Genomic DNA, 13,793 nt, shown 5'->3' on the forward strand with positions numbered 1-13,793 from the left:
AAATATGCTTCATTAAACTTTGTTTACATACAAGTGTTTGTGTGTACATTATCGGGGGAAGTCTGTGTTTGCTGTTAATTAACGAAAAAAGGATAATCACGGTCTTGTTATGCAATTTACAAGAACCAAAAACTAAAATAAAACCAAATACATACATAGATATGACCTGAAGTTTTGGCGAAAGTTCTTCATTAATTTTGTATAAATAACTTTACACTCAAAACTGCATACCACAAATTGTAACCTGATGCATCCATATTCGATCGACGGACATCAATATATATACATATGTACGTAAGTATGTGCATTCAGACACAACTACACCAATCATGTGTAGAATAAAATAATTGTGTGAAAAATATGCATAATCTGATGGTATAGGTTTAATAAAATTATTTTTATGAGGGTGGTGTGTTAGCATGTCATGGACCAAAGTACACTGTAGGAAAAAGTACGGAAAATTTTGAATGAAAACAAAAAATATGCCTTGATATACTACTCATATATACATATATCGGATGTGTTTTTAGCTGCATGAGAACTATCAATATCGACAACTATGGTTTGACAGCTGAGAATGGAAAACTGTGTTGACAATTCTGTTGAGTAAGGTTTGGCTAATAGCCAATCCGCCATCCAATCTTATGTTGCCATCGCTTTGTGTAAAGGAACAGTGTCTTGCTGAAAGATGTATGGGTTGTCACCACGTACATTATTAATCCAGAGTTCAACAACTGTCTCTAGAACTTCGATATATGTAGCAGATTTCACTCGAAATCCTTGAGTAAAAAAGTGGCCGGAAACTTCGTGTGCTTGACAACAGGAACCTCTGTAGGATTGGAACATAGCCATCTGTCATTTTTGCGGTTGGTCTTTTGGTCTGGATCAAACTTCTTTTCGTCAGAGTCAGAAAAAATCGTAACATATCAGGCGTTTCAGGGTGTTTAATTTTGTTTAGAAGGTGTTTTGATCGGATAACTCGCTGTTTTCGTGTTTGCTCCTACATAAACTGTCTTGTGCGCATAATGTAGGATTTATACCGGAGATCTTCATAAACAATTCGATGGACTAGATCCTCAGAAACATTAAGCTCCCTTGCAAGGGCCCCTATTGATTTTGAAGGGCCCTCGTCAATGATCGCTTGTACTTGTTGAATAAATTCTGCAGATCGCGCGGTGTCAGAACGTTCCTCGTGCTTTTATATAGCCCCATTATATTCCGATATATGTTGAATATGACGCCTAAATATCTTTATGAGAAATTATCTTTCACAAAATCGTCTTGCCTGAATGACCGGATTGTACCACAATGCTATTATCTGACCTCTACAAAATGCTTCATACCTGGCTCTTTATTCCAGTTTCAATTCGAAGTAACTTAAGTATTCATACTTTCGTTAACTCATACAATATATTGCACCATTAGTAAGACTTTCTACATGCACATTACTCATTTACTTCGAACTTGGAAGTTTTCAAAGAAATATGTTTCCTTAAGTAAAACTAACGAAATAAAGTAACGAATAAGATATTGTTAATAGATATCGCCATGAACTTTTCACTCAGTATAAAAGAGAGCTTGTGGTCATTTCTACATGCTTATCTAAGCAAAATTTTTTTGGATATGAGTAAGGATTATGAGTTTGGATTGGAGTAAAGGAGTAAATGAGCGATATGAATGTATATCCTTCTAATATGCAATCATATTGTCTTGTTATTCTTTTAACTTGTTTGGATATACATGTACATCTTGTTATTTTTATTCTAAGTATGTACGTTCTATTTTTGCTGAACCATAAAAGTTCAGTTCATGATAATATTGTGTTAAAAAAATGTTAAATAAATAAATGAAGCGAAATATGTAAATACATTCATCGCCGATTTTTTTCACTCTTTAGCGCAGTCTAACCTTTAACCGAGTTATCTGGAAACCAATTTTTAACATTGGTTTTGCCATAAGGGGTTAGGGGTAGTCAGAATTTTCAAAAAATTTACATTTTCTTAAAGTATAATATCTTAAAAATATGTATGTGTGAAAATTTGAGGTGGCAAATAGTTTTTGAGTTTATTCAACAATTAACAAAGGGCTTTCGGGCAATAACTCGGGGATAGCAAAACCTTAAGTGCGTTTTTCTCAAAACAATGTTTTTTGAACTGGTGATCACTGTAACTTAAAAACCGCTTGGTAGATTTCAATAAAATGTATTGTATACTGATTTTGAAAAACATAAAAACCTCATGCTGATCGAAGGATTTTTATTCGAGTTTTTTTAAACAATAAATTGTCGGTTTTTTTCTCGGGCTCCACACAAACAGCGATAACTTTTACAATTATTATTTTTATTTTTGTTTTAAAATTTTGCTAAACATGATGCCGAGCAAATTTCTTGACTCGCTATTCAACGACTCTTTCAAACCCCCAAAAGAATATTGCTTTAGTAGCGGTAAAATAGTTTGCATATCACATTTTTGTATAAATTGTGGGTAAAAATACCTTAACAGTCATAAGTTGTTGTCAGCAAAATTAACACGTGTACATATTTCATTATATGTTTTATAAAGGGCCTTTCAAAAGAGACGCTTAGATAGCATTAGTAAATAATTCCTAAACGGTATCTTTTCTTATGTCGCCTTTGACATTTTTCAAGTAGACTGATATACAATTTTACACGGTAGAGCAATGCGTTAGAATTATTGAAAGTTATTGTGAAAATGGTCCATCATTACGAATATCATATTGTAAGATTCCTGATTTTTTTTTTTTTTTTTTTTTGTAGAAATAATCGTCTGAATGAATAGAAATTTCAAAAGTTGGTGAAAAACTTCAAGAAACTGGTTCTGTCGCGGATAGAAAAAGGACCGGCAGAACTGAAGCCAAAAACTGTATGTTCTGTAAGGAATGTTCCTACTGAACAACCTTCAACATCGATATCTCGACGTTCAATATTCTCAACATCTAGGCATTCATTTATTGACGATTTGCCGGATTTTACCAGTATATAAATGAATAAAAATAGTATTTTGAATAAAAACAGTGAAACCTGAAAGAATTTAAATTTTTACATATTTTATTTTAAAACAACATCTAAGTCCGTCTTTTGAAAGACTCTTTATAATACATTAAAAATTTACATTTAACACTATGAATATGCAATCGCAGTTGCTTCTTAAAATGTTTAATAATAAATTTTCATGACGTTTAAAATCATATTGAGGTTGAACATTGTGGCTAATTAGGTTAATGATTATGTTCCAGTAAAATTGTGGAAGTTTTCTTAAGGGGGAACGCCTCTGTGTGTGGTCAAAAAATAATCGATTTTTGGGAATTTTTTTTTTAAGTAGGAATGATTATTCAAGGATCGGGCAAAAGGCAATTTATTATACAATATATATTAAATTATGTTGATGTACATTTTTATTAAAAAATATTGAAAATTGACAAATTTATGTAAATAAAAGTAACGAGTTAAAAAAAAATGACGTCATCTGGTGGCAGCGATACAGCAATGAATAATCATTTGAAATCAAAACAAAAAAAATTTATTAATCTACACAATAGTGGCTATCGTTGTACGTAGCCCTTTTCGTTTTTTTTTTTTGACAAAATGGTGGTGATTTGAATTTCGATGTTTGTTTTTCACCATTTTGTTGATTTTCAACAGGCCGAAAAATAGTTATTTTCAAAATTTTGAATATCGGCTACGTACAACGATAGCCAATGCGATAACAAAAATTTTGAAAAAAATAAAATTAAAAGTCTTCGAAAAATCGTTGCCACCATATCAAAAAAAGTCGTTTCGAGAAAAACGCGTTTGAAATTAAGCATCGTATTGTAAGCTCTACGGGGCCGAACCGACGGGCGCTCACTTAAGTGCACATAGAACTGGGAATAAAGCGAATTTCGCGTTAATATTTTTATCACATTTTCTTGAGTAGTTATACTAACAATTTATGCAAGAAATAAATCGATTTTTTTGAATTTTCACAGTGGCGTTCTCCCTTAAGGGGTTAAGGGTAGTCAGAGGCCCGAAAAAATAATCGTTTTCAATAATTTTTTTTTGCTAGTCAATTACTTTATTTTACAAAAATAAAAACATAGCATTAAAACATCATGTTTCGACTTGACCTTAGCAAAATTTCACATAAAAATATTTATAATTGTAAAAGTTATCGCTGTTTGTGTGGAGCCCGTTTCTACAGAAGTCCCTTACGGTGATCATTACAAGTCCTTGGAGATTCCTCTAAATCAATCGGACAAGAGAAATTAGTTTTATTAATAGATAATCTTGTGCCTGATGGAAGCTTTTCTTTTTTCCAAAAATTAACCATATAGTGGCCTCAGGAAATATTTTTTCAGATTTTCGAGGGCAATGGGCTATTAATTGTTTAAAAATAATCGAAATTTTTGAAAAAAAAGGTCCTTCGATCAGCTACGAGTTTTTTATGTTTTTCAAAGGCAGTATACATTTTATTGAAATCTACCGAGCGGTTCTTAAATTACAGTGATCACCAGTTCAAAAAAAAATAGTTTTGAAAAAAGCGCATATAAAGTGTTGCTATCGAACCGGAGCGCCCGAGCGCCCTTTAATAATTGTTGAATAACTCGAAAACTATTTGTCGGATTTAGTTCAAATTTTCACACAATAGTTTTAAGATATTATTCTGTAAGAAAATGTAAATTTTTTGAAAATTCTGACGACCCCTAACCCCTTAAATATTTATTAGCTGGGGTACAAGTGTGATCTCTCACAATTATGGTAAAGTGGCAGCACTTATTCCGACACGTTTATCATGCTTGACAATCAAATTAAAACAGATGTTTTTTAATACATTTGAAAAATGCGACACTGGGAATTTGGTAAAAGGTTGTCAAATTGTCAATTTGTTAAATGCGGGAAATCTGGGAAAATCTGTGTTGAGCAGTTATAATTATTCGATTTTTACAAAATTTTGCGAGTTTTGCAATTTTATTCTCGCCTTTTTATATATTTATTATTGGTTGGAAGTGTTATTTACAAATATGGCACAACAATGCCCGGCCTCTATAGATGTGACTGTAAGTATAATAAAATTAAAACGTACCATATATTACGCTTCACATAATTGATTGCAATTTTCCTTCGCCTTTAAAAATTAGGACATCCAATTTAAACTACAAAGCAAGCATAAAGTTTTCAGTGAAAATCCTAAACTACGCGATAACGTTAACCTACTGGCCTGCTCTAGCAATCATGGTCTCCTATTTGTTGGAAATCCGAATGCTCCTGAATTGCAAGGTAAGGATCGAATTTGAAGTGATAAGTGGAAAGTTTTATAAAAAAAATTTTATCCTGCAAAGCCTTTATTCTGTCGGATGTTATATATGCTAAACAAAAAGGAGAGCCTGTTCATGTGCGGACCACAGAGTTACTTAATATACCAAACATAATTGCTTGCAATGCAGATGGATCAATGTTGGCGGTGAATTATACTCTACAAGGCTATGGGGTTTTGGATATTTTCTATGTGCCATCATTTGTCACTGCTGTAATCACTGTTATATACATATGTTATTTGAATTGAAACTAATTGCATACATTACAGGAGGTTCAGTTATTGTACAGTATACGTTTTCCCGATCCAAACGTGTACGCTTTGCATCTTTTATGGAACCCAGTACTTGAATCGGTAATTGGTGTAGTTCTTAGTAATGGCAATTTCGAGCTATACACACTTAAAGATGGAGGCTCAGTGGAAATGCGTTCAATTAAAAACCAGCAAATACAATGCGGTTGCTGGTCGCCGAAGGGGAAGCAAATCGTTTTTGGTCATCCCAATGGAAAGTTGCAGCAATTTAAACCTGATCTCACTCCCGTAAAAAGCATCGTTTGTCCACCTGATTTGCATCCCGGACCATTCGATACCATAGCGTTGCACTGGTTATCCACTTTTCAATTTGTAGTAAGTTTCTTGACACGTGGGGAGGAAGTAATGCCGAATATGTATATCGTAAACGCGCCAAAAGGTGGAACTCCTGCCTATATAAATTACAATGACGTCTGCTACAGTGGATCTGAAGGGAGAAAACAACAAATAACATTCCTCCATATTGTACCATGGAATTTGTTATTAGTCAGATCCGCAAATGGTGTTGAAATAGGTCTATTAGGCGCTAAAGATAACGTTGATCAGCCACAATGGGTCCATTATATGTTATTAGATGAAGCACGTATTGAAATGCCACTTACTGAAGCTAGCGATGAGACTTACCCCATTGGACTAGTATTAGATACATCCGCAAACCATGAGTTAACGGTGGGAGAAAGAAAATTACAAACTATGCCTGTCATTCATGTGCTTTCAACACATGGTCATTTGCTCTGCTTTAATTTTTTAAATCTGACTGCAAATGCCGTGAATATTTGTTCACCACCATCGGCAATTGATTACCCATACGGTACATTTGGTATTTTGAATGAAGGAAGCTTAACGAAGGCGAATACTCCTCAAAACGTAGTGGTAAGTTTAAGTGAAAAATTGCTGAAATAAAACTAATTTTTAATTTTCTTCATAGGAGGGGAGTCAAAACTTAAAGTTACCATCAATTGAGCCACCGCCACCTGCTCCATTACTTAATTTTAGCACACAACCACAGATTAACGCTACCAATCAGAATACACCAACTTTTGGGGCACCAGGGAATCAGAATGTATTTGGGGGTGGCTTTGAGCAAAAGCCGCCAATTGCGAAGTTTGGAGTTCCCCCTTCTAATAATGAGACGCAATCCAATTTATTAAGTAAGTCCTTACACAAATTAAATGTATTGAAATTAATTTAACATTTTTGGTTGCAAAATTTTAGGCAAACCTTTGGTGCAAACTGCTCCCACGACTACTTTACAAAACACATTAAAAACCACACAAAATAACGAAGTTTTTAAGCCTTTGTATACCGTGTCGCCAGAATTCTCACCACCATCTATTCAACGGCAACAGCAATCACATCAGGCAACTAAAGGTCCAACACAATTTGACAGTGCAGCAAAATCAAAAACACAACAGCTTAATCTAAACGAAACCAACAGTGTAATACAACAAATGATCGTAATGCAAATTACGGCATTTGAAAAAGAAATCAGGCAACTTGGCCAAAAATCAAAACTCGCTCTAGTGAGTACCGTTTATTTGGAGTAGTCACATGGTATCTTTGAATTTTTTTAATTCCATATCCTATAACTTTCTTAGAATGATGATCCGAGTGTCATGAAGGGTTATAGTAAACGTTTGATAAATCTACAAGAAATCATAGAACAAGCAAATGAACGTGACTTTATAATGGATGTTCAAGACCTTCGACATTCACTTACGGAATCATATGAAATGCTAAACGAGTGCCGAACTAAACTAGAAATGTATAAAAATCCCGAGTAAGATTTCTCTCTGTCAGTTTCCCTATCTATCAACTTAAACTTTGATACGTTTGTTTTAAATTGCAGCGAACCCGGTGTTAAGTATTTGTCTTTATATGACTGCGTTAGTCAACGTCAACTGAAGAACCTCCAAGGCTATCTTGCCATTAATCAAAGTATAATGAAACGTCTTGAAGAACAAATGGATATACATTGGAGTTATTATCAGGACTTGGTACGGCGCAATTCGAAATCTCAAATGCGTGTACCGTGCTTAGATGGCATCTACCAACAAATGACCAAATTGAAAAATTTGATAACACAGCAACAGACAAAATTGCATTATATTAAATCCATTATCAAACAAAAAGACTTGGCGGGTAGTAGCAGATTAAGTAATGAATTGCGTAAAGAAGCTGCACAAGGGATGAAATCAGATATGTAAGTTGAAACATGAATACTTTAGAAATAGAATGGAATAATTGGAGGTTTACACTTCGATATAAAGGTCTTTTGTGCCCTCTACTCATCATAATACCTCATCCAAACGCAGTTCCCTAAGGAAGCCTAAGATGGAGCTAGTTTGGGCTTAGTGTGTGCCTTTCTACCAGACCAAAATTTCTATTCATATGAAAACATTTGAGAAGAGGCTATGCAGATGCAGTGACCTGTGGGAATGTATTTGACCGGATATATAATGACCGGACCGGGAATGTATAATGACCGGACAGTATTTAGACAGTCAATAAACGACATCCACCGGGAGGCCGTCACCACCTTCATGAATTCCCGTCCTGTGAATGCCGTAATCGGAGTCCAACCACCACCTATTGCAGACGAAGAGCTCCAGCTTCCCCGTGAAACTCGTGTAACACTGGCATAACTACGTTCTGGATACTGTAGCAGGTTAAACTCCTACATATCCAGAATTGACCCCGACATTCCCAACACATGTCCGGCATGTGAAGGTACCCCGCACGACAGTAACCACCTCTTCACATGCCCCCTAAAACCGATTAATCTAACACCCCTCTCCCTCTGGACCCAACCTGTCGACACAGCATGTTTCCTGGGCCTACCCCTAGATGAGCTAGACGAAGACGACCGGTGATATGCCCTACATTGACAGAGCTACCATTACTGTTAAAACAACAACAACAACCTGTGGGAATGCCAGTAAGCACTCGCAGTTCGTCCTTAGGGAGATTTATGAGATACCTGAATCTCTTTTGATTGTACCCTCCCAATAAGAACTTAGCCTGGGAATGCTGCTGAAGCCACAGTACTTGGCCGGATATAAATCCGGGTTGTTCCGGTAACGTGGACCCGACTGTCGTGGGAACGTCGCTTCCTAAATGGTTTGTTGTCCCATGGAAACGATCCCCATTAATAGCGACAACGCAGTCAATGGCTCGGCCGCCGCATTTCCAATTATTTCCATATGTTCTGGGATTAGTCTGAAGTGATTATACAAACCTAATGAATGGAATTTATCTATGCACTGTACTAGTGAGGATTTAACCTCGAAGGAAGATGAAACCTTGATTGCAGCCTGTCTGACGCTCAAAGTGCCAATTTGCCGGAGTTTCCTGCTAAAGATGGCATAAAGTTCCGCTTGAGAAATCCTGAGAAACTTGTCTAACGGCACCACCAGTTTTCTTTTGTAACCATAGATACCAGTGCATATACCTTCCGATGTCTTCAAGCCACCTATATAGCAGTGTAGGGTAGACTCTTAGTGTTTCCTTCCATAGAAGGCGGAGTACTTCAATGTGCGGTAATTTTTGAATATATTCACAAGAACTATATTTTTTGTGATATCATCTCTACGGGGTTGAGCAAGCGGTAGCTGTTGGGCAGGTGTGCATAGCCCCCGTAATGCATACACATGCCATGTTCGGACACATAGTCGAACGTGCCTGTACTGTCGATAGGAGACCCTCGATGCACACGCAACCGCTCTATATGTTATCGCAGGCCTAATTATCGTCGTGTACTTCCATCTGATGATTTTCTGCTCAGCTTTTGCACACCATGAGAACCTTAGGTGCTTTGGACATGGTCGCATCAGATAGTTCTTCCAGTTCTTCGCTGACCATTTCATTAGCGACTCTGTTAATAGAGAATTATCTTATTCCTGGTAAGGGTATTCTTATGGTGAAGGAATGATGGCTGTTTTGGATGAGTTTATATTCAGACCTTCCTGCCTTGTATGCTTGTTGATTGGGATGGAGAGGTTTTATTCGTAATTTTTCTGATTTCATTATGAATAAAACGGGATCAAGAAATCATGTTTTTTATTTAGTAAAAAGTTATTCTAAAACCAAAAGACTAATTTTCGCCACCTTCTATAAGTATGTATTATGCCATCATGTCTTTACTTACATACGTAAATATTAAAATTTTACAATTTGGAATTTATTTCAATGTTCTTAGAATTTTCCAGAATCTAACTTTTAATTTGATTTTTCAATTTCTTTTCGTTTCGCAACTCGTTTTAGTGGCATTGTTTCCTTAGCAGATTCTATACTTTCGATGAGCATACACAATATTACAGACGCAAAGAGTAACAAATTATCCGAAAGCAAATTAAATGCTCTACGTAATTTCACAAATCAAAAAGGAAAGATAACAATAATTAAACCTCGGCGCCCAAATCGTGTTGAACTGACTTCAGAGGTTATTTTGGAATCGAAGCAGCTAATCAAAATAAAAGAGTCGAAAGACAAGCAAATCAAAGCGATCAAAGCAACTGAAAAGGTGAATGAAAAAATGAAAGAGGAAAAGTCTGGTACTTCATTCAAACCAATGCAACCGCAATCTAAGCAAGCTTTTGAGTCAAAGTTACAGCTTACAAAGACTCCTTCGTCAGTCGGACACTTTGTCAATCCACAAAGTTCCGCACCAACCTTTGCGCTACCAAAAGATTCTAATTTAGCACAGCCAATACAACAAACAGGTGCTCCGTTTTCAGCTCTCAATTTTACAGGTAGCAATTTGTTTGCCAAAAATGAACCAGTCAATATTGAAAACTCGCCGGAATTATCAACATTTGCAGCAAATACTAATACTTTCAAAATCGGCGTTACTGAGAACAAACCAAATGCTGTTGTAGCACCTAACAAAAATCTGTTCTCAAAGTCAGATTCAACATCCAACTTTTCCTTTACACCAAAGGGTGAAGCGGCAGATGCCACCAAGCCTTTTAACATTGCCTCTAAGGGATTTACAGGGTTCGGGCAGCAACCGCTGGCGAGTGCAAACCCAGGTACTCTATTCAACAAAGCAAGTAACCCAGCTGATTCAAGTACTACCAATCAACCGAACAACGCTCCGAAATCGTTCAGTTTTGGTGGCACTTTTAGTACTCTCACCGATACAAATAGTGGTTCAAAAACTAGCGCAACGCAAAACCCACCAAAATTACCAACCACCACAACAACAACATTATTTGGCGGTGTAATGACGCAGCCTACAATTTTTAATAGGCAAAATGAGAATCAAACTATTGCTGCTCCGCAACTCTCAAGTGCAAAGTATGTATAAGACGCCAATTGTAAAAGGTTCAATATATTCAGATAATTGATTTTGTGCTTTTAGTCCACCCAGTTTGGAAAAAAGTTCCCCTGATGCTACACAAACGAAAAGTGGTGAAGCCGTTGCTCTAACGAAGAATGTGGCTACATCAGACCAGATTGCTGCAGCCAGCAGTGACGCAACACAAATCCAAAGTAATGCAGATGATATGTTGTTAAAATCGTTAAATATCTGTAAGCCCACTGCAAAAGGTATGCGCATTATTAGAGATTATTATTGATTTTTGTATTCAAAATGTTTACTTCTCTCTCGCAGAAGCTGTGAAGCCAAAAGAGGGCAACATATTTGCTTTTAACTCAAATACTGAGAATATGCCACAAAGCGCTTTTCAACCCATGTTCGACACTTCAACATCATCGCCACTTGTCAAAGTGAATACCACAACAACAGCAACGACCGCGTCGTCAACACCATCGATTTTTGGCAGAAGTGGAGCAATAGCAGAATCGTCGTTTTCACCCTTTAGCGGCATCGGCACAAATATATCCACATTTGGTAGTGTTACTAGTAGCGGTTTTACGTCCAACACAACCCCTACTGTATCTACGCCAGCGACCAGCACTGTTGGTAGTACTGGCGCATCTGCGTTTTCATTTAGCAACTCGGCAGCATTCAAACAGTTGCCCACTTTTCAAAATCAAACATCTTCAATAACTTCGACTACTTCGGCCACCTTATCCGTAGGTACACCCACGCCCCCAGTAAGTACGTCAGCAGCAGTTAACACAACTCCTGTAGCTACTGCCTTAACCGTAACTCAGACAACAACTCCCGTGACAGTTGCTGCCTCTACAACACTAACACCAACAGCTGCTGCTACAACACCAATAACAACAATTGTTGCTACAACACCATCATCAATAGCTGTTGCTACAACACCAACAGCTACTGTTGCAACAGCAGCAAAATCAACCACGATTGCCCAGTCCACAGATGGCTCTACAGTCCCTGCAAGCGCCTCAACAAGCCCATTCTTTTCAGCTTTTGTCGCGGCTAAAGCACCTGGCGATTCTTTGTTCAGTAAATTAGAGCAACAAACTCAAGTGGCAAGTCCCGTTAACTTGGTTGCTAAAACCGAGAATACCACTCAACCAGCAGCAACTAATTTATCGCTATTTGGAGGCATGTCTTTGGGTAGTCAACCCTCGGAAAGTGGTGGCAGTATATTTGGCAACGCTAGCAGTGGATTTGGTGCTACCGGCGGTGGCATATTTGGTGGTGCAGCTACTGCAACCATACCAATCAGCCCGCAAGGCATTACCAGCGGCAATACATCTACTGGTTCCATATTTGGTAACAGTGCCGCCAAAAGTGGTGATACTACATCCACATCTATTTTCGGTGGTAATAATGCCACCAAACCAACTGAAAATACTACAGGATCGATATTTGGAAATGCAGCCGCTAAAAGCGCCGAAAATACCAGTGGATCCATATTTGGAGGTGGTGCTGCTAAGAGTCCGGAGAACGTCAACGTTTTTGGTTCGCCAACATCAGCTGGTACGGCTGTAAGCAGTGGTTCGATTTTCGGTCAAAGTGCTTTGGGACAATCGACTGGCAGCATCTTTGCTTCGGCCGCCAACAAACCGGATTCAACATCTACCGCATCAGGTTTTAGCTTTGTTGGCTCAGCTTTTGGCAACGCGACTAAGAATAATTCTGCATCAGGAGGTTCCCTTTTTGGTGGCGCTGCTGCTTCGCCCGACTCACAGCAGCAGCAACAATCAAACATTTTTGGATCACCAACAGGGGGTTTTGGAGCGACAGCCACTTCACCATTTAGTTCATTTTCACAAGGAGGTACAGCAGTGGCAAGCCCTAGTTTCGGATCGCCCACGCAACAACCACAAACGGGAGCCTTTTCACGTCCTGTGTTCGGTGGCGCGCCAACTTTCGGTAGTCCTCCTGTGTTTGGCGCCCAATCTACCTTTGGCGCTGCACCGTCTTTCGGAAGCCCCAAAGGATTTGGGACATTTGCTACACCCACAACCACCTCTTTTGGCGCACCCACGACGCAGAGTAGTAATATTTTTGAAGCCTTAGGCTCCACAGACACAGGATTATCTTTTGGCAATTTGGCACAAACCACGAAAACTCCAGCTAACGCGCCGAAACCCATGTTCGGAGGGTGAGTCAAGAAAATATAATTCTATTGTAAGATGATAATGAAAAATCTATTAATTTCAGCTCCTCATTCATGAACTACCGAGCATAAGCACGAAATTGAAATTTAAACGATGCATTTGAAACTCGTCACCCTTGACGAAGACATTGGTGAAATTACAAAATTGGATAAGAGAAATATTTTACCGACAAAACTAATAAAAAATCTTGAAATTATTCTATGCAAAATATACTAATTACGAAAATCAAGAAAGATCATTTTAAAACTCAACTCGAAGTTGCATTAAATTTCGAACCTCTTTTATCTTATCGAACAACTTTTTGTTAATGTATAGCGAATTTTTCTTGTCAAACTTATATATTTTATTCAATTTTTTAAGTTACTACAAAATCGCAATTGCTTTGAGCATTGGGGAAAAGAAACGTTATTATTTATTTATTTTAAAAAGCTTACATGATAATAAAATTATTAGGTAAACTGAAGCTAACGCAGCGCTAGCAGCAGAGGCTTTCGGCTGGTAACGTGTGATGGGTCGGATACGATGGAGTAGGTCGGTGTCCTTTAGAAATTTATAAATTTTCTTAATATTATCTTCAGTGACGTCTTTTAAAAGTAGGAGAGGATCCTTGTTCTCGAAGTGATGATGCTTTTGAGAAGCAAGTTCTGGACAGGATACTAGTAGGTG

At 37.5% G+C, this 13,793-nt stretch overlaps 1 protein-coding gene across 1 annotated transcript; it reads left to right on the forward strand.

The window, feature by feature from the left end:
* The first annotated feature begins 4,861 nt into the window (after positions 1–4,861).
* LOC128868659 (nuclear pore complex protein Nup214) lies at positions 4,862–13,378 on the forward strand. Its single transcript, XM_054110981.1, has 12 exons — positions 4,862–5,055; positions 5,137–5,275; positions 5,338–5,525; positions 5,583–6,497; positions 6,553–6,775; positions 6,840–7,147; positions 7,223–7,404; positions 7,474–7,827; positions 9,888–10,922; positions 10,987–11,174; positions 11,239–13,111; positions 13,171–13,378. The coding sequence occupies exons 1-12, from the start codon at positions 5,020–5,022 to the stop codon at positions 13,196–13,198; spliced, it is 5,469 nt and encodes a 1,822-aa protein (XP_053966956.1). The 5' UTR covers positions 4,862–5,019; the 3' UTR covers positions 13,199–13,378.
* The last annotated feature ends 415 nt before the right edge of the window (positions 13,379–13,793 follow it).

Source organism: Anastrepha ludens, chromosome 6 (genome assembly GCF_028408465.1).
Source record: "Anastrepha ludens isolate Willacy chromosome 6, idAnaLude1.1, whole genome shotgun sequence".
NCBI classification, from domain to species: Eukaryota; Metazoa; Arthropoda; class Insecta; order Diptera; family Tephritidae; genus Anastrepha; species Anastrepha ludens.